A 20,954-nucleotide genomic window follows, 5' to 3' on the forward strand; every position below is an offset into this window, starting at 1 on the left:
TCCATTGATACACACCACATCCTTCTGGGTCAAAGGGATCACGTAAAAAACATTTTTGTGTGTTTTTCTATGGCAAAGCATGTTCATAATCCAACCCTAATATACCTTAAAGAAATATGACACAGCTAGCTACGAAAGTTTCAGGGCACACATCAACATCGTTGGAGTTTTAATGTACGTATAACTCACAAACAACATAGCATTAACAAGGTTTCGGGAAACATGTTCCTGGTTCCTGCTCTGCCGGATCAGGACAGCATTTACCCTACAAGTTGTTAAGCAAGTACTGTAGCAAAAAAAAAACAACAAAAACAGATTTAGCCTGGAGGTGAAGACTGATGTATTTTATAATGGTTGGGGATGGTCTCTATAATTTAAGAAAGGTTGTTCGGTTTCTTTCGGGAAACATATATAGGTCCAGAGCCTTCACAGACTCAGGTGTTTTCTTCAAATGTTGGACCTCAAGTTGTATAAAGAAAAATATCTTATAGCTTTTTGGTTGAAATCAAGATACAGGTTACACCACAATGGTCTTACACTTACACATGTTAATTTGAGCTGAAGAAATAGACACTAGACAACATCTTCTTTTGAAATTTCCTCTCCACTGGGTTGAATGACACACAGCTGAAATAGACTTTATTACACTATAGTCAGGACAACAAACAATTTTCACTGTTTCACTGATTTGATTTAAAAAACACACACTTTTACATCATGATGGTTGAGTCAGTCTGGTTGCTAAGTTTCACATATTTATTCACAAAATATCACAGTTTGCATTTTGTTTTTAGCAACTTGGACATGGATTATGGCTCAAAAGTTACATTTACGAATACCCACATCCTTTACATTTCTCATTTTGTGAGCATGTTTTGCCCCTGACTCGCTAGCATTCTGCTACTTGGTCAGTGAATGACTTGCGACTGATTGCGGCCGTCACTTGCTGCAGCTTTAGTCAGGTGTTCCTTTGGTAACCATTAATAATTCGATTCAGCATTAAAACTCGTTATTTATGATACTTAAACAATGCACTTCACAAGTATGGACAATGAAGACAATAACCGCACATGAAACCTGTAAAGTAATGAAAGATTAGGGAATTTCGAACCATATGTTGTGCGGCTAACGTTTACGTTAGTGAGGCAAACATTCTTGCCAACATTAGGTCTATGTTATGCACGGCACATATAATATTCTTAGATGACATTTTAATTAATATTACACACATCCCGGTATGTTCACTTCCGGAGTGTATGGTGGAGTGTTCAACATCTATAGCCATGAAATCTAGAAAGATTAAGGGTCTGGCCACGAGTAACGGAAATGGCCCAACTTGAGGGGTGGCACCAAGCTTGCATCTGGAAATATCACTGCACACAATTGGATAACACTACGACCAAAGTTTACTGACTGATTCCGGACGTCGACGCAATTGGATAACACTACAACCAATGTTTAATGACTGATTCCGGACTTCGACGATTGGTGCAGCTCGGTTTCTTGGGCATAGGTAACGAGCATCATTACTCATTACCAGAGTAACTTGCTGAGCAGATTAAAATTGTGCTGTCGCGAGAACTCTGGATTAGCCTTAGAATGAGCCAGGGGCTCGAAACGTTGCACGCAAAATAAAAAAAACTTTCAAAGGAGCTATATGGTGTGCGGATCTCTCTCCCTTTTTTACTTTTGGAGTTATACTTCTCTGATCCAGCACCCATCCAAAATTGTGAAAAGGTATATGCGTGGTCACACTTCAACTAAGCTAAACCATAAACACAGACAGAATCCCAGGAACAACTGTGGTATAAGCCATAAAATTGTAACTGTCGATGGACTTAAAACCAGCTACGACATGACTAAGCGATTGTACGCTAATATAGACGCCAAAAGTTCATGGGGCACCAACCTGGTTTTGAGATAAATGTCTTTTATTCGCAATGACTTGGATAACTACTGTACTTCATTACCCACAATCCTGATCAATCCCACAGTGATGCCTCTGATTGGTGGAAAGTCCGTTACGGTAGGTTTCCACACAGCAAAATCACTGACCAACATGGCGGAGTCTTTTACTTTCTATGGCTATAACACAAAAATCTTAATGTGATTAAAAACTTTCTAGACGAACATTGGTACTTGTATGAAGGATTGTGGTTTATATATCACACAAACTTAGTCAGGGCCTAAACACCATCAAATAGACCACTGTGTTAGTTTAAACACTCAAACTTTTCAGGTAGCTGACATTTCATTTGCATTTCATTGTAAGCCTAGCCAGGCAGCTAACGTTAGGCTACATGCTGCAACACACGTATGAAATATATTATGTCTTAGTGACCTTGTTTTTCTATGAACATGAATTGTTCTATATAGGCAACATCAACTTAGTTGAGGCATAAAGACCCCTGTATATCTTCATAAAGTACTTAAACCTTTGAACTAGCTAGACATTCCAGTCAAATGGACAACCTACTGTTAGAGTCTTTGCTGCTGTAGGCTACTGTAATGTTACTGTCTACTGTCTTCAATAAAAAAATACATTTAAAAAAACTGTGTTGCGTTTTTGCAAGGTACACTTAGCATGATCTCCTTGCAAGGTACACTTAGCATGATGGCTTTTTTCCAGGACGAGAAGTTTCACAAGTGCACAAAATATTTCTGCAGGTACGCATTTTTTTTTGCACACAGACAAATTAATTCCACAGTTACAAAACAGTTCTACACTTGTGCAAATCATATTCTCAAAGACAAAACTCTATTACACATGTGAATATCTTTTCACGGGCACACAATATTTTTGGCGTTGTTCTGTCTCCATAGACTGGGCAGTGCAGTGCTAAAGAGTGAGAGTGAGGAGAATCGAGAATGGGTGGTGTTACAGAGCAGTGGTGGTTGCTGCTCTTTAGAATAGGGGAAGCTCTGATAAAAATGGTAAATTATTAAATTAATATTATTAAGGTGCTATATTGTTCTTTGAGGGCAAAAATTATTCCAAAACCCAGAATAGACCAAACAGTATAGAGTTCTGAGACATGACAGCTTGGGGGGTAGTTTAAATAGGCTAGCCTACTAGAGTTATTTCTCTGTGACTATTCTGTACGTTCATCTGCCTTGCTGTTTCATTTTTAATCTCCCCTGGTGAGCTTTTATACGGAGCCCCTAAGGGGACATGAGCAAAATAAAATCTAAAGTTTAGTTTCATGTGCTCACGTGAAAGTTTCATGTGAAAAGGTTTTGGGTGCGCACATAAAAGTTTCACGTGAGCACATAAAAGTTTCACGTGAGCACATGAAAGTTTCGCGTGGGTACATGAAATTTTCGCGTGAGCACATGAAACTAAACTTTAGATTTTTTATGAAACCATCCCGCTGTCCCATTCACTCCCAGAGACGCCGGGCTTCCCTGGAAATGACGATTTTGTGGCGCTTGTCCAATAAACGTCTAGCTTTTCTGCACTGAGATCAGCCCACTCTGCAGTGCCATTGAAAGTCCAGTGAAGCCAAGCATCTATGGGTTTTGTGCATGTTTTGGTGCATGTTTTTGTGCATGTTTTGATGGTTTGTGTCGTTACAGCAATGTATTATGGCTGCGAAATCACAATAAATGACCGGCAAAACCTTATTGAGAACCTGAACCTATCCATGAAGTTGAACACGTTTTTAGCATGTTCTAGTTGGAATAGTAGGCTACAGTATTATTTGATGCGGTTTTCCGTGATATTTTAGAGGAGGCTGAGCTTCCCCTATAGTCTTGGAGCAATTGCCTCTGCTACAGAGTGCTGTGGGGCCAGAACAGCAGCCAAGAATGCAGTGTTGCCAACTATTTTAAATGGAAAGTAGCTAAAGCCAGCTCCAAAAGTCGCTAAATGTGGCTAGGTGATGTCACATGTTAATTTACATATGACGCCAGTACGTCGTACCCCATGGCCCTTTAATTCCCCTTTATTCCTGTTTGCTTTTCACCTACTCATATAGGCAACTTTAAGAGCCTAATTTAAATATATTTAATATACTTAGCTTACATTTCACTGCTGTTATAGCCTGCTGATATAACTGTGTGTGTTGAATACATCTCTCTGACCTCTGTATAATAATTGATACACTTTACTTGTCATAGAATGAGCACCAGGTGGCTGAAAAGCAGTCATTTCCAAACTATTCCCAACTGCTCCTGCTTTGCACTGTTTGAAGTCTGATTTTAACTTCATCATAGGCTACATACAATTTATCCTTACGGCAATGGCTATATTTGGCTACACAATGGGCTTATGTCACTCGGACAGACCGACAGATTTTTTTTTTTTACTCAGCCGACAGTCCTGCATTGACAACGTTCTACATAGCCTAAACGAATACTATAGGTTTTTCTAACATTTTTCTAACAGTATGATTTAGAACTATCTGCTTTGCTTGTGAATGAAGTTGTAGCCTACTTTCCTTTTTTCAATTTTCTTGTTGAACGATGCTGGCAAGCGTGTCCCTGTTTCCCTGCCATCGTGGCATTGCTCTCGTCTCGTTGACTCTCTGGCTGTAATCTCACCCGAAGTTGCTGCACCTTCCATTGAGCTGTTAGATCTATAGAACATCTACTTCCTTGTAATAAAATGGTCCGATACTACATAGGCCAGTCATTACTTTTATAATCATGGGACAACGCTTTGGGCGAATTCGCGATAATTCACTAACGAAACAGGCATGAGAGGGGAGACTTTCTGACGTTTCAACGTTTGCCATAATTGCGAGAAGTTTTTCTCACGCTTTGTGCTGCTGCACTCAGCCTGAGCAAACCGAGGGAATCGGGATAACATGAAGGGAAAAAAAGTCGCCAGATTTGTTGTCAGTTGCTAGAAGCTTTTCAGTGGCCAGAGACGGCCAAAAGTAGCTAAATTGGCAACACAGGAATGTAGCGAGAACCACTACAAGTCTGTTGAGCAAATTTGACTTGATGAAGACTACTTAAAATCAATCAATATAAGATTAATAACACTTGGTTAGATTTCCTAATGTTTTGCAATGATACAATCGCCTTTAAACTGAACAGAAAATAATACACAGTCTAATAATAAATATGACAGCAAGGTGTTTCAACTAGCCTATGGAGATATAGGCAGGTTGAGGCTTGTTTCTTATTATTTGTGATACCTAATTTTAAGCTTTAATTTCTTAATTCTTAATCTTTTGGTAGTGCATGTGTCCAGGCATATATAGAGCTTAGAAGAAATATGTCACCAAACACCAGTAATAAAACTGTGATGCTCTTCACTTTTGGAATATTGCCATAAAAGTTGCTATTTAAATCACTGCCAAAACTAGTGATAGATGCTAGGTATGTGTGGTGGTCATATATAGAATGCCACACATTATTTTTTGATGGATATATTAATTACATGCAATTTATTTCAGGGAGCCTACAAATTAATGGGAAACTAAATGTAGTAAAGTGATTTTCAAACTATTGAAAACTAACACAAAGCTGCCAGATAAATACAAACAAGAAAGCTTGAAGCAAAAATGCTTTGTCAACCAGACGTATGGGGCAGACATATATGATATGATATGATAACAGTTGCATTTGTAGAACACTGACATCAAAGTATATGTCAACTGAACTATTCTGTTGGTAAAACATTCATAAAGCAATTCAACATTGCCATCATAATGAGCTTCTCCAGGTGTCAAATGTTTCCAAGCACATCAGTCAAACACATCTTGCCTTATAGAGCTCTGCTTAGTTGACAGAAAAGGGTCAATAAAAGCACCTGCTGGGAGGGAGGGCAGCAGCAGAGGGCAGGGGGGATCCAGTGTACAGTAAGTCTTCCACAGACACAGACACAGTTAGAGAATGTGTCATGTCTCTTCATCGCTAAAGCAATTAATACACTTATGGTTACTATATTATGTTAATTGATATACTAAAATACTTGTCTTTGTGTTTTTTTTTTTTTTATTATTCTTTTTAGATACTCATAACAACAGGAAATTTCATCTTCATTTGGGAGGAGAAGGTAAGGTACATCTGATTTACAATTTATCTGATTTATCTGAACAGGTAAATGATTAAAACAAACTAGACACTTGCTTTCTAGTAAAGTAGATCTTTCAGGGAGCATTTACAGATTATTGCTGGCACAGGTGTAGCTCCTTTTCAAGGTCTTATTTGTATAGACATATGCAACCTTTCTTTCACCCATCCATTTCCATGTAAATGTAAGGGTTGCAGTGTTGTAACTGCTTATCACCCGGAGAGAAGAAATACTCTTTCCTGATTGGCTGGTGGGGTGGCTATTAATTCTGAATAACAGGACACCGTTCCATATCAATGCTTATGAATGGTAACTATAACAACCATAGTAGGACTACGGTTGCAGGCTTCGCAACAATGGAATCAACTGTAAACAAGCTAACTGTCCATGCTATCGCTGCTATAGGGCCAATGGAAGTTGTACAAAAAGCTGAACTTGAGCTTCTTTTCAAACGAAACCGCGTGTTTCCTTTGCTTTACAGTGGCAACCGGGTGATAAGCGGGATAACGGCCTTCGAGGTGTGAACAGTTATACGGTATTAATGGACTCAGGCGGAGGCAACTCGTTTTTTGACACTCGCCCTCGTCCATTAATTCCGTATAACAGGACACCTCGGTGGCCGTTATCCCTTACATATCAGGCAGGCACTTCAGTAGACACTACTGCTTAACACCAGAGCCTTCCTCCAAGTGGTGAGCAGTTGTAACTGCAAATGTAAAACCAAAAATCCAAGATGGCCGACAAAAGTCCAAATATGTTGACCTCCCATGTTGGAAGTAACATCTAGTTAGTATTATAATTGCATTATTTTTGGCTATTGGCTTGGCTATTGCATGAACCTGTTAAGAGACGGGTGGCCTTTTATGGCACCCCTAGCCCCCTCCCCCATCTCCCTCTTTCTCCAACATTCTAAATCAATTTAATTGTATGCACCATATTGCTATGTAGCATATTAATAATATAAGCCATTTGGAAGTTTGGACTCTTGGGAATCCTTTTTCATGTACATTCTGTATAGTGCTTTACATTGTCAGATCTTACTATGTCTCAATTAAATTTAGTAGAAAATTCCCTCCTCCCCCTCCTCTGCCTTTGGTGCTTCCCAAAGTTCTAGTTTCAGTGTATATCCTAAGCAATAAGTACATGTAGCATATTGGGCCTTGATATATTCACCTTGAGTGCTGAAATGCGGTCAGTTCAGAGATGCTTGTTATTAGGCAGAAAGAAAAAACTATATTCTAGCAACTCCGTAGCAGTATTTAACACACTTATTCTGTTTTTTCCTAAGCAACTACAGGGTCTGAGCTTTCTAAAGAGGTCAAGCATTTGATGGTAGGCCAAAATAGGTGGGAACAGTGCCCTCTGTAGTAGGCATAGCGCAATGTTGGGGGCTAGGTAAGGTACCCAGATAAGGTTAAAAAAATTACTGCGTTTTAAGGGGGAAGACATAGAATTTATTGAAGCATTTAAGACTGTCAACCACTTTATTTACAGTACCGTGCCTGTACATGTCTAATTGTGCAAAGTATTTTATGTTGATGATGTTTCATGTTTCATGTTTATGATTAATGCAGTAACCAGCAACCATGGGGGACAGTGATATGGCCACGTATGGCAAAGCTGCCATATACCTTCGTAAGCCTGAGAAGGAGAGAATGGAGGCCCAATCCAGGCCCTTTGATGCAAAGACTGCTTGCTTTGTGGTTGATAAAGAGGACTTGTACGTCAAGGGTACAATTAAAAAGAAGGAAGGTGGCAAAGTAGTTGTGGAAACGCTTGAAAGCAAGGAGGTACTTTAGCAAGGCTGTTGAAATTGCTCTGATGTTAAAATGACATTTTCACAGAAAGTTTTTTGAATACATCTGTTTGGTAAAGCTGTTTTCTACATTGGTTTTAGGAAAGGACAGTGAAGGAAGACGAAGTCTTCCCCTTGAATCCTCCCAAATACGACAAAATTGAGGACATGGCCATGATGACCCACCTCAATGAAGCCTCTGTCCTGTATAACCTCAAAGAGCGTTATGCAGCATGGATGATCTATGTAAGCAATACACTTTTAAACAAATTCAGAAAATAAAGTGAATTTGAAAAGCTGAACAACCAATCTTCTTTATTTTCTCATTCTAGACCTACTCTGGACTTTTCTGTGTCACTGTGAACCCCTACAAGTGGCTCCCAGTATACGACCAAGAAGTGGTGGATGCCTATAGAGGCAAGAAGCGTGTGGAGGCCCCGCCCCACATCTTCTCTGTCTCTGACAACGCATTTCAGTTCATGCTCCAAGGTATACTTTCAGTTTAAAATCCATCACTGAATAATACATTATATATTTGACTAATTTATGTAAAATGAACCACTCATTGTCAATCTCTATTTTGCCCCACAGACAGAGAGAATCAGTCTGTCCTGATCACGTAAGTGTCCATGCATCCCTTAAAACTTTTTACATTATTAAAAGGCGAAACCTTTACTTTATCTTCTGTATACTCTTCTGGTATGCTTTGTAATTATGATATAGAAAATTGCAATATCTTCTGTTTAACACAGCGGAGAATCTGGTGCTGGCAAGACTGTAAACACCAAGCGTGTCATCCAGTACTTTGCAACAATTGCAGTGGCTGGTAAGAAGTCATCAGAAGCACCAGCAGGCAGCAGTGGAAAAATTAAGGTATAGGACCCCTTGCATATTTATAGGCTAATTATCACATGGCAACACAGACATTAACTTCAGTAACAATATATCGATTGACTTGCAGGGCTCCCTTGAAGACCAGATTATTGCTGCAAACCCACTGCTGGAGGCTTATGGTAATGCCAAGACTGTGAGGAATGACAACTCTTCACGTTTCGTAAGTTTAGTTTCTCATCTAATCTCTTACATGTTGTTTTGTTTTTAGATAGAATCAACTTCTTAGGGTTATTCTTTTAACTCGAACTTATCTTGCACTTTGTTTTATATCTATGAGTATCTCTTTTTCAAAACATCCTCCGATGTCTACTTAAACCTCTACACTATCATATTTTGCTTTTTGTATTAATAAAGGCAGTATTTATTGTTACTCTTAGGTCTATTACTGAATATTCTAATATTTATTGAATACTTGAATATTTCCTCATGTGTAACCTGCTTTGGTGAAAAGCATGAGCTAAATGAATACATGTTATATCAAAATGTAATCTCAAACAGGGGAAATTCATCAGAATTCACTTTGCCACAACTGGAAAACTGGCTAGTGCTGATATTGAGACTTGTAAGTATAATTGTTCCAAATAGAAATGTTATTTTATTGCCTTAAATGTATCAAATTAAAATACATCCTTCCCTGCGTAAAAAGACCTGCTGGAGAAGTCTAGAGTGACATTCCAGCTTCCTGATGAGAGAGGCTACCACATCTTCTTCCAGATGATGACCAACCACAAGCCTGAAATTATAGGTATGGTTACTATTTTCACCAAATGGTCAAAAAAACAATAAATGTAATTCTGTATTTTCTGTATGAATTTGTAAAATAATTTTTTAATCCCGACAGAAATGTCTCTCATCACAAGCAACCCCTATGACTTCCCAATGTGCAGTCAGGGTCAGATCACTGTGGCGAGCATTGATGACAAAGAGGAGTTGGATGCCACAGATGTAAGTCTTCCAATAATGGGTTTTTTCTCTTCAATTTCTTGAAGATAGATTTAAAATAATCAAATAATTTATCATTCTAGGATGCCATTGACATCCTGGGTTTTAGTGCAGAGGAGAAAGTCACCATTTACAAGTTGACTGGTGCTGTGCTCCATCATGGCAACATGAAATTCAAGCAGAAGCAGCGCGAGGAGCAGGCTGAGCCTGATGGCACTGAGGGTACATTACACTCTACTGAATCAGTCAGTTCTAGTAATAACTACAAGGTACTCTTATTTATTGAGGTAATTGTATTATGTAAGGGATAATGTATTGTCCACCGGTAATTATCGGAAAATAAGTCCTGACAGGGAGAACAGAACCCTGATGGACAGCGGAGCCGCAATTTTATAAATTAAAGTAAAATATGACTGATATCTTGTAAACACTTTTATCAAAAATTACAAAAACAGACTGGCACTGGCAGATTCGGAAAGTGAACCCGGGATGACTGATTGTCAAGCAGTAACTTTAACAATCCCACACTGTAGGCCTCCCACCATGTTATTTATCAACATATGTATTCTCATATTCTAAATTTCCCTCTGGATTAAGAAAGTATCTATCTTAATTTAAAGACAAACATTTCCAAAACAATGGTCACTCAGATACCTTTATGTTTTTGTGAGACATATAGCCTTTAACCTAACACTATGTTGGACAAACATTTTGATTTAGGGATATGAGATTCAAATCACCAAAATGCTTCATTGTTGCACTATTTTTAGATGCTGACAAAGTCGCTTACCTCTTGGGCCTGAACTCCGCTGACATGCTGAAGGCTTTGTGCTACCCAAGAGTGAAAGTCGGAAATGAGTATGTCACCAAGGGTCAGACTGTGCCACAGGTATTATTTTAGTCACTAAATAGTTCACTTAAAGGAATTATCCGGAGTAAAATGCACTTTAGATCAATTTACGGATAATTGGAAGTACATACGCTGAGTTGACATCAAAATCATGTCATTCGGATGTGTTTTGAGAAAGTTTGATTTTACTGTTTTTAGTCAAAACTCGTTAGCCTGGAAGTGACCCGGGCATGTCATTCTGGGCATGTATGCAACAGCAAACCCTAGCTTACTAACAGGTTGGAATTTTGAAATGTCACGTGATGTGATGTCTCGCGTGAGGCGTTGCTGTTGCATACAATTTCATTTCAATTTCGAAAGAAATACTGGACTATTTTTTTTTTTTTTTTTTTTTTTTTTAAAACGGCGATTGAAATTGTGAATTTCCAGAGCGTGTTACTCCACACTCGCCAATCGACTCCTACGGACTTTCCCCTAAAGATGGCAGTTGCAGTAACATTTCCGGAAAGGTACTGGCTTGATGAAATTCATTCTGGACTCTCTATCCGACCACATAAAGACCTACTTCGGTTTCGCTTTAGGGACCCTCTACTCACTGCCACGTAAGTGTAATGTTGTTTGGAACTGTAGAAGAGGCGTTTTGTAGCGGCGAAATTAAATGCCCGGGTCACTTCCAGGCCAACGAGTTTTGACTAAAAACGGTAAAATCGAACTTTCTCAAATCACATCCGAATGACATGATTTTGATGTCAACTCAACATATGTACTCCCAATCATCCGTAAATTGATCTAAAGTGCATTTTACTCCGGATAATTCCTTTAAGATCACAAACCACTTAGCAGCATTTGGACAGAATTACTAGTAGAAAAATTACATTTTTATCTTATAAACATTTTACTTTTTGGTCTGAGCATAGGATGACCACTGCTTGAATATTCTGTTTCAGGTCAATAACTCAGTGTCGGCCTTGTCCAAGTCCATCTATGAGAGGATGTTCTTGTGGATGGTCATCCGTATAAACCAGATGTTGGACACTAAACAGCCAAGGCAGTTCTACATCGGTGTGCTGGATATTGCTGGCTTTGAGATTTTTGATGTAAGCATGAGTTACCATTTTTCATATTGTTCACTCACACCACAAAGTCATATAATTTCAGTAAGGGACATTCATATTACAAACTATTTTTTAATCACAGTACAACAGCATGGAACAGCTGTGCATCAACTTCACCAATGAGAAACTGCAACAGTTCTTCAACCACACCATGTTCGTTCTGGAGCAAGAGGAGTACAAGAAAGAGGGCATTGTATGGGAGTTCATTGACTTCGGCATGGACTTAGCTGCTTGCATTGAGCTCATTGAGAAGGTCAGTTTTAATCAGTCCAATGATCCAAGTACTAGATTTGTATTGTTTTATAATATCCACTTTTAAAACTAAGCTCATTTTTCCAACAGCCTATGGGAATCTTTGCCATCCTTGAAGAGGAGTGCATGTTCCCCAAGGCCTCTGACACCACTTTCAAGAACAAGCTGTATGACCAGCATCTTGGCAAAAATAAGGCTTTTGAGAAGCCCAAGCCAGCCAAGGGCAAAGCTGAGGCCCACTTCTCCCTGGTGCACTATGCCGGCACTGTGGACTACAATGTTACTGGCTGGCTGGACAAGAACAAGGATCCACTGAACGATTCTGTTGTGCAGCTGTACCAGAAGTCAGGAGTAAAACTCCTGCCTGTCTTGTACCCACCTGTTGTTGAGGGTAACAAAAAAACTATACTAGTCTACAAGCTAATGCAAAAATATGATATATGTAAGGGATAATGTATAGAACGCCGGTCATTACTGGGAAAATAAGTCCCGACAGGGCGAACCGGACCCCGACGTGCAGCGGAGGGGTCTTGTTCTGCCCTGAAAGGACTTATTTTCACAGTAATGACCGGCGTTCTATACATTATCCCGCTTATTATACAGTACGGCTACTTGCCAAAACGAAACTCCCCACGATATGACTTTAGCCTACATAACCTGGCCTATTTGTTACCGTTCATCGTGGCATTTGCTGAGAAACAAATAGTTCGCAACAACACACGCTGCTGAACTTGAATCAAACATTCTTTAGAACACAGCTGATCAACCGTCTGCTTTCACGTTTGAATGAAGTTCCAGTCCTTGCGTAGTGATATGAAAGACATTAATCAGAAGCACAAAACCCGTTGCCATTGACAGTGGTGATTAAATGCTTTGCCGGTGATTTATGTAGATTTAACATAGGCCCGAACGTTGGGAAGGCCCATTCATGTGAATGGAACTTTCTGCAGCACTCTGAAGAGCCGTGTAATATTTATATGTATATATGTGCATTATTCATCCCTCCATCATTAAATACTGTGTATGTCTACAGAGACTGGTGGTGGTGGGGGGAAGAAGAAGAAGAAGGGTGGCTCCATGCAGACGGTGTCATCACAGTTCAGGGTGTGTATATTACACCAATAACAACACACCAATCATCTACAAGAAAGGTGAGGCCATGTTTTGATTGCATTCTTATCTCAACAGGAGAACTTGGGCAAACTGATGACCAACTTGAGGAGCACCCATCCTCACTTTGTGCGTTGCCTGATTCCAAATGAAATTAAGAAACCAGGTAAAGGGCGCTTGGTAGTCAATAAAGATGTGTGCATTGTTCATGCATTACACTGAGAACAGAAGATCTCATGACATGTATTTGACAGGTTATATGCAGAACTTCCTGGTCATCCACCAGCTCAGGTGCAATGGTGTGCTGGAGGGTATCAGAATCTGCAGAAAGGGTTTCCCAAGCAGAATCCTCTATGGTGACTTCAAGCAGAGGTGAACTTAGAAAGCCAATGAAGTATTACACATATTCAATATTGCATTTAGAGAGGAAAAGGTAATGCTCTATATGAACATTTACCGGTATTTATTCCGTCCAGGTACAAAGTGCTAAATGCCAGTGTCATCCCTGACGGCCAGTTCATTGATAACAAGAAGGCTGCTGAGAAGCTCTTGGGATCCATTGATGTTGACCACACGCAATACATGTTTGGACACACAAAGGTAGATAGGTTTCATGCAATCTATTATCTGTATATCATGAGTACAAACTAGAGCACAGCCTTTTTCTGTGTGAAATAGGTGCTTATAATTTCATTCATCCCTCAGGTGTTCTTCAAAGCTGGTCTGCTGGGTGATCTTGAGGAGATGCGAGATGAGAAACTGGTTGCCCTGGTCACAATGACTCAGGCTCTCTGCCGTGCATACCTGATGAGGAGGGAGTTTTCAAAGATGATGGAAAGGAGGTAAATTTGAATATCAAAAGAACTTAGAAGTCTGAAAGACTGCTATAAGATTTTGATATCCGTACTTTCTACACTTATGATTCATGTACTTATAATTCTACAACCTATAATTAAGGATACATTTCACCACCCTTGTTGTGTAGGGAGTCTGTCTACACCATCCAGTACAATATACGTTCATTCATGAATGTCAAGCACTGGCCTTGGATGAAGGTTTACTACAAGATAAAGCCTCTGCTGAAGAGTGCTGAAACTGAGAAGGAGCTGGCTGACATGAAGGAGAACTTTGGGAAACTCAAAGAGGAGTGTGCAAAGGCAACAGCCAGGAAGAAGGAGCTAGAGGAGAAAATGGTGGCTCTGGTGCAAGAGAGGAATGACCTGGCGTTGCAAGTGGCATCTGTAAGTGTAGTGTACCATTTCAATATTCATAATCATACAACTACCCAGTCTCAGCATTGTGTTTTCAATTCAAATGATGTATTGTCATGCTCTCATCTTGTATTTACAATAGGGAAATGAGGGTCTCAATGATGCTGAGGAGAGGTGTGAGGGTCTTATCAAATCTAAGATCCAGCTTGAGGCCAAGCTCAAAGAGACAACTGAGAGACTGGAGGATGAAGAGGAAATCAATGCTGAGCTGACTGCCAAGAAGAGGAAGCTGGAGGATGAGTGCTCTGAGCTCAAGAAGGACATTGATGATCTGGAGCTGACCTTGGCCAAAGTGGAGAAGGAGAAACATGCCACCGAGAACAAGGTTTGGATTTATAAAGGGCCGATCAATGTAGTCTGTCAGAAATATAGTATCTTATCTACACTGTTCACTAATATAAAACTTTCTGTGTGCAGGTCAAGAACCTAACTGAAGAGATGGCCTCTCAGGATGAGTCCATTGCTAAGCTGACAAAGGAGAAGAAAGCCCTCCAAGAGGCCCACCAGCAGACTCTTGATGATCTTCAAGCAGAGGAAGACAAAGTCAACACTCTGACCAAATCCAAGACTAAGCTTGAACAGCAAGTGGATGATGTAAGTACAAAAATCAACATTTGACAACTTCTCACACTGAAATTTGACCATTTACAACATAACGGTACTCACCTCACACTTCAAATTGGCAGCTTGAGGGTTCCCTGGAGCAAGAAAAGAAGCTCCGTATGGACCTTGAGAGAACCAAGAGAAAGCTTGAGGGTGACCTGAAGCTGGCCCAGGAGTCCATCATGGATCTGGAGAATGACAAGCAGCAGTCTGAAGAGAAGATAAAGAAGTAAAGGCATTATTTATTAAAAAATATCACTGTTCAATTTCCATGTATGCAGCCAACTTCAGAAATAATTCTTCCTTTTCTTTAATCTTTTTTAATCAGGAAGGACTTTGAAACAAGTCAACTTCTTAGTAAGATTGAAGATGAACAATCACTTGGTGCTCAGCTGCAGAAGAAGATCAAGGAGCTTCAGGTTTAATTATTCTCCACCAACTCAAACTCTGAGCGTTTTTGCAGTTTTCTGTCTTACTACCATAATATTTTTTTTCAATAGGCCCGCATTGAGGAACTGGAGGAAGAGATTGAGTCTGAGCGTGCAGCTCGTGCCAAGGTTGAGAAGCAGAGAGCTGATCTCTCCAGGGAACTCGAGGAGATTAGTGAAAGGCTTGAGGAAGCTGGTGGTGCCACTGCTGCTCAAATTGAGATGAACAAAAAGCGTGAGGCTGAGTTCCAGAAGTTGCGTCGTGACCTTGAAGAGTCCACCCTGCAGCATGAAGCCACTGCTGCAGCTCTCCGCAAGAAGCAGGCTGACAGCGTGGCTGAGCTGGGAGAGCAGATTGACAACCTCCAACGTGTCAAACAGAAGCTTGAGAAGGAGAAGAGTGAATACAAGATGGAGATTGATGATCTCTCTAGCAATATGGAGGCTGTTGCTAAATCTAAGGTTAGTGAGATGTTTACCCTCATGCTATCTTGTAAACAAATCAACCTACAAAATTTCATTAACTTTTTGCTACTAATGGACATTATCATAAATAGACCAATCTGGAGAAGATGTGCCGCACCCTTGAAGACCAACTCAGTGAAATCAAGGCCAAGAGTGATGAGGGTGCCCGTCAGGTCAATGACCTCAGTGCTCAGAGAGCAAGACTTCAGACTGAAAATGGTGAGCTTGGCCGCCAGGTTGAGGAGAAAGATGCTCTTGTGTCTCAGCTGACCAGAAGCAAGCAGGCCTTCACTCAGCAAGTTGAGGAGCTGAAGAGACTGAATGAAGAGGAAGTCAAGGTACTGTTACCTATGCATGACATAAAGAAATTGGATTACATCAATCACATTTGGGGAAATGCTTTCATAAACACCCTTACTTGTTAAAACAAACAGGCCAAGAATGCCCTGGCTCATGCTGTTCAGTCAGCTCGCCACGACTGCGACCTCCTTAGGGAGCAGTTTGAGGAGGAGCAGGAAGCAAAGGCTGAGCTTCAACGTGGCATGTCCAAGGCCAACAGCGAGGTTGCTCAGTGGAGGACCAAGTACGAAACTGATGCCATCCAGCGCACTGAGGAGCTTGAAGAGTCCAAGTAAGTGCTAAAGATGCAAAAACACAGTTTTGGATATATTTTGTTCACTTCTAAAAAATCATCATGTTTTTGTCTTAAATCTGATGCTTTTTCCTTCAGAAAAAAGCTTGCCCAGCGTCTCCAGGAGGCTGAGGAGCAAATCGAGGCAACCAACTCAAAATGTGCCTCTCTAGATAAGACCAAGCAGAGACTCCAGGGTGAGGTTGAGGACCTCATGATTGATGTGGAGAGAGCCAATGGTCTAGCTGCCAACCTTGACAAGAAGCAAAGAAACTTTGACAAGGTAACACCTCCAAAACATCATTCAGGTGTGGAATGTAGGTGAATAAGTATAAGACTCACAACAACAACTGTTTCTAAAAGGTCCTGGCAGAATGGAAGCAGAAGTACGAGGAGGGTCAGGCAGAGTTGGAGGGTGCTCAGAAAGAGGCTCGTTCTCTCAGCACTGAGCTGTTCAAGATGAAGAACTCCTATGAGGAGTCTCTTGACCACCTTGAGACCCTGAAGAGGGAGAACAAGAATTTGCAACGTGAGTCAAAATAGCCCAACGCATATCCCACTCAAAAAATATTTTCAAACTTTCAGATAATATGTTAACTCTAATATAACCGCATATTTGCAGAGGAGATTTCTGACCTGACTGAGCAGCTTGGTGAGACTGGAAAGAGCATCCATGAGCTTGAGAAGGCCAAGAAGACTGTTGAGACTGAGAAGTCCGAGATCCAAACCGCCCTGGAGGAGGCTGAGGTAGAAATTCAGACAGGCTTTCCTACACAGTGAGTAACTGAAATGATGATGTTTTATATATTTTAAAATTCTTCATTTTCTTGTTTAGGGAACTCTTGAGCATGAGGAGTCCAAGATTCTTCGTGTCCAACTTGAACTCAACCAGATCAAGGGTGAGGTTGACAGGAAGCTTGCAGAGAAGGATGAGGAGATGGAGCAGATCAAGAGGAATGCCCAGAGGATAGCCGATTCCATGCAGAGCACTCTGGACTCTGAGGTCAGGAGCAGAAATGATGCCCTGAGAATCAAGAAGAAGATGGAGGGAGACCTCAATGAGATGGAGATTCAGTTGAGCCATGCTAACCGCCAGGCTGCCGAGTCCCAGAAACAACTGAGAAATGTGCAGGGTCAACTCAAGGTCAGTTATGTAATAAAATAGTACAAGGATCCCATCTTACCATAATTACTATTTGGTTAATAGTTGAAGAATGTCCATAAATCAATATTATATGATTTTGTCCGAACTCTCTCTTGGTAGTATGGCACATCTTTTGTCATTCCATGTTTTTTATTAGGATGCCCAACTGCACCTTGATGATGCTGTCAGAGGACAAGAAGACATGAAGGAGCAGGTTGCCATGGTGGAGCGCAGGAACGGCCTGATGGTGGCTGAGATTGAGGAGCTCAGAGTTGCTCTGGAGCAGACAGAGAGAGGCCGCAAAGTGGCTGAACAGGAGCTGGTTGATGCCAGTGAGCGTGTTGGTCTCCTGCACTCTCAGGTGGGGATATATTTTTCTCACCAAAAAAAATATATTTTCAATCATACCCGCAGTTCTTTCAAAATATTTTTCGCCATATAACATATTTGAAATTATTTCTGAACGTTAGAACACAAGTCTGATTAACACCAAGAAGAAGCTTGAGGCTGACTTGGTTCAGATCCAAGGTGAGGTTGATGACATCGTCCAGGAGGCTAGAAATGCTGAGGACAAGGCCAAGAAAGCCATCACTGATGTAAGCAATGTTTTGTTTTGAACTTTAGTACTGTATATTATGAGCTAAATACTGTACGTAGCTTGGATGATCTAAAACACAATTTCCCATTATTCAGGCTGCCATGATGGCGGAGGAGCTGAAGAAGGAGCAGGACACCAGTTCTCACCTGGAGAGGATGAAGAAGAACCTGGAGGTCACTGTGAAGGATCTGCAGCACCGCCTGGATGAGGCTGAGAATCTGGCCATGAAGGGTGGCAAGAAACAGCTCCAGAAACTGGAGTCCAGGGTAAGTGACTAAACTTGGGTGAGATATTCAGAATGTAATAAATAAAATGAAGACATTGTGAAATAAAAATCTTGCTTATGTAAAGGTTCGTGAGTTGGAAAGTGAGGTTGAGAATGAACAACGACGTGGTGTTGATGCTATCAAGGGAGTCCGCAAATACGAGAGGAGAGTGAAGGAGCTCACCTACCAGGTACAAAGTTTGTTTAACCACTATTGAACAGCATTTATCTCGAGGAGGACAATGATTGACAGATTATTTTTCTTTCTGTAGACTGAGGAGGACAAGAAAAACGTCAACAGACTACAGGATCTAGTTGACAAGCTGCAGCTGAAGGTCAAAACCTACAAGAGACAGGCTGAGGAAGCTGTAAGTTTCTTGTGTTGCCTATACGGTCAAATGTCTTACCTTTCGTCTTAATAAAAATGATGAAAAACACTGGACTAAAAAGAATAAAAGATTAACAACTTTTCAGTTCATCCAAACACCATCATCAGTTGTAATGAATGCAACAGGAAGGATGAACAGCAAAACATTTTGTATCTTTTAGTCCTTTCAGTCCAGTGTTTTTAAAGTAAACGTTTTAAAAGAACTGCTATCACCTGGACCCTAAATGGATCTTCATAGACACAAAAAACTGATTGGTTTGATTCAAAACAGAAGCCTCTGCACTCAAACACACTTTCTCATTATTAGGAGGAGCAATCCAACTCCCACCTGTCTAAGTTCAGGAAGGTTCAGCATGAGCTGGAGGAGGCTGAGGAGCGTGCTGACATTGCTGAATCCCAGGTCAACAAGATGAGAGCAAAGAGCCGTGATTCTGGAAAGGTAAATCTAATTTCCCATATGCCAATGTATGATAAGCCATCATATGTTCATACTCAATTTCATTTCATTCCTTAATTTCTCTTTCTCAGGGCAAGGAGGCTGCAGAGTAAATCCTGTGAAATCTTCTGACCAGTCACTCATTTGGATTAATATCCTGATTATTGTGGCCATTCTGTAACTCCTACATAATAAACATAAAAAGTCTCTTCAGAACATGAGTATATTGTTTTTAATTAGAATCAGAATTAATTGTGGTCTTAAAGGAACCATGGGCCCTATCATGACATTCTAAAGTGCATCGTCACTCGTCAAAAGTCTATTCAAATTTAGTAGGATGTCCAGTTCACATTGGGAGGGGTTTCGTTATCAAAAGTGGAGCGCATGGCGCAACAAGGTGTTCCTAGGTTTTTTAATCAGTCATATGGGTGAGTTTGGGGCGTAACATCATTTTAAACCAATGAGAATGACATCTGTCATTCCCTTTAACGGCGCAAAGCGCGATATGTCAAATAAATGCATTGGTATTTTGGCATTCAACGGCGCATTTGAAGGAGGCTGCTTGCGAGACCGTATGGAATAGTCATTCTTAAACCATGCTTTACTAAAACCTAGCATAGCCTTCACGCATTTGCACTCGTCTATTATTTGAACTCATTGGCAAAGTGAAACTAACTTCACCAAGGAGTCAGTCAACGACAAGACAGTTATATGCAGTTACTATTTACCACCGAAAACATAGGCTGGAAAAAGCAACACTTACCCTAATGTTGCTCAAATGACTGAATAAAACAACATTTATCCTGCAGAGGAGTTGCTTATATCTCGTGACTTTGCGTCTTCAGCTGTGCTCCATACGTGTCTCTCACCTCTCCCCTAATCACTTTTAACCGTCATTACCAATTTGCAAATAATGATGAATAACTACATCATGAGATGTACAGTATTTCGTAATATCTTTATTCTAATTATGTTTTCCATTGTAATCATGCAATTTGTAATGCTTTGCATGGACTGCGCTGGTGTGCGTTCATGAATGATAGAAGGATGGTGCGCGCACCTGCCAATATGACTGTTGACATGCGCTCTTAAATTAGCATATGAACAACTCGCCATTGACTTCTGACCAGGTTTAGGTGGTGTATGATAGCGATTTTTAGACAACGCGCCAGGCCCCACCCTAGGTTGTTAATTGCCACACCCCTGGGCGCAATGTTTAAAAAATAAACGTGCAAAATACCAAATTAAACTTTCCGCGGGTGAAAAACGAGTTTTACGCCATGTGCTGATGCCCAAAATACAGCCCATAATGTAAGATTGTGGCCAAAACTGGTACTGCAATCACTTTCGGATGCCGAAAAATTACTTTGTGATTAGTAGATAGGTAGCAGTGTATCCTTGATAACCAGTTGATGTTCCCAAATCCTGGCCGGACAACTGATATAAGTATTTGAAATGTCATGATTTCATGAGGGTTTATCTTAACGGTTCCTTTAATTACAGTAAAAAACTTGTTTGTAAAACATAGAAGCAGCTCACCCACAAATTAGCATTGAACACTTAAAACACACATTGACAAAGAGTGTCAGTACATTTCAGTCACAACCTGGACATGAAAAGAACTGCAGACTCTATACAAATGCACAAACAAATTCACAAACTGGAATGCTGGTTTCTTTTAAGGTTTCCAGATCTATTAATCTAAAATAATTATTTTTAGTTTAGTAGCTGAGGACAGAGCC

At 40.4% G+C, this 20,954-nt stretch overlaps 1 protein-coding gene across 1 annotated transcript; it reads left to right on the forward strand.

Moving 5' to 3' along the window:
* Positions 1-5,956: 5,956 nt before the first annotated feature.
* LOC125299309 (myosin heavy chain, fast skeletal muscle-like) lies at positions 5,957-19,428 on the forward strand. Its single transcript, XM_048250545.1, has 39 exons — positions 5,957-6,007; positions 7,600-7,815; positions 7,923-8,066; positions 8,153-8,309; positions 8,412-8,439; positions 8,573-8,693; positions 8,782-8,874; positions 9,213-9,276; positions 9,361-9,459; positions 9,556-9,659; positions 9,740-9,878; positions 10,427-10,545; positions 11,454-11,603; positions 11,704-11,874; positions 11,964-12,264; positions 12,907-12,977; positions 13,062-13,149; positions 13,238-13,355; positions 13,460-13,583; positions 13,689-13,825; positions 13,969-14,224; positions 14,337-14,579; positions 14,672-14,848; positions 14,941-15,086; positions 15,186-15,276; positions 15,358-15,747; positions 15,843-16,088; positions 16,185-16,381; positions 16,481-16,664; positions 16,745-16,910; positions 17,004-17,128; positions 17,217-17,525; positions 17,683-17,886; positions 17,996-18,121; positions 18,219-18,389; positions 18,475-18,579; positions 18,661-18,756; positions 19,084-19,215; positions 19,305-19,428. The coding sequence occupies exons 2-39, from the start codon at positions 7,612-7,614 to the stop codon at positions 19,323-19,325; spliced, it is 5,817 nt and encodes a 1,938-aa protein (XP_048106502.1). The 5' UTR covers positions 5,957-6,007; positions 7,600-7,611; the 3' UTR covers positions 19,326-19,428.
* The last annotated feature ends 1,526 nt before the right edge of the window (positions 19,429-20,954 follow it).

This window comes from Alosa alosa, chromosome 8, assembly GCF_017589495.1.
Source record: "Alosa alosa isolate M-15738 ecotype Scorff River chromosome 8, AALO_Geno_1.1, whole genome shotgun sequence".
In the NCBI taxonomy this organism is placed as follows: Eukaryota; Metazoa; Chordata; class Actinopteri; order Clupeiformes; family Clupeidae; genus Alosa; species Alosa alosa.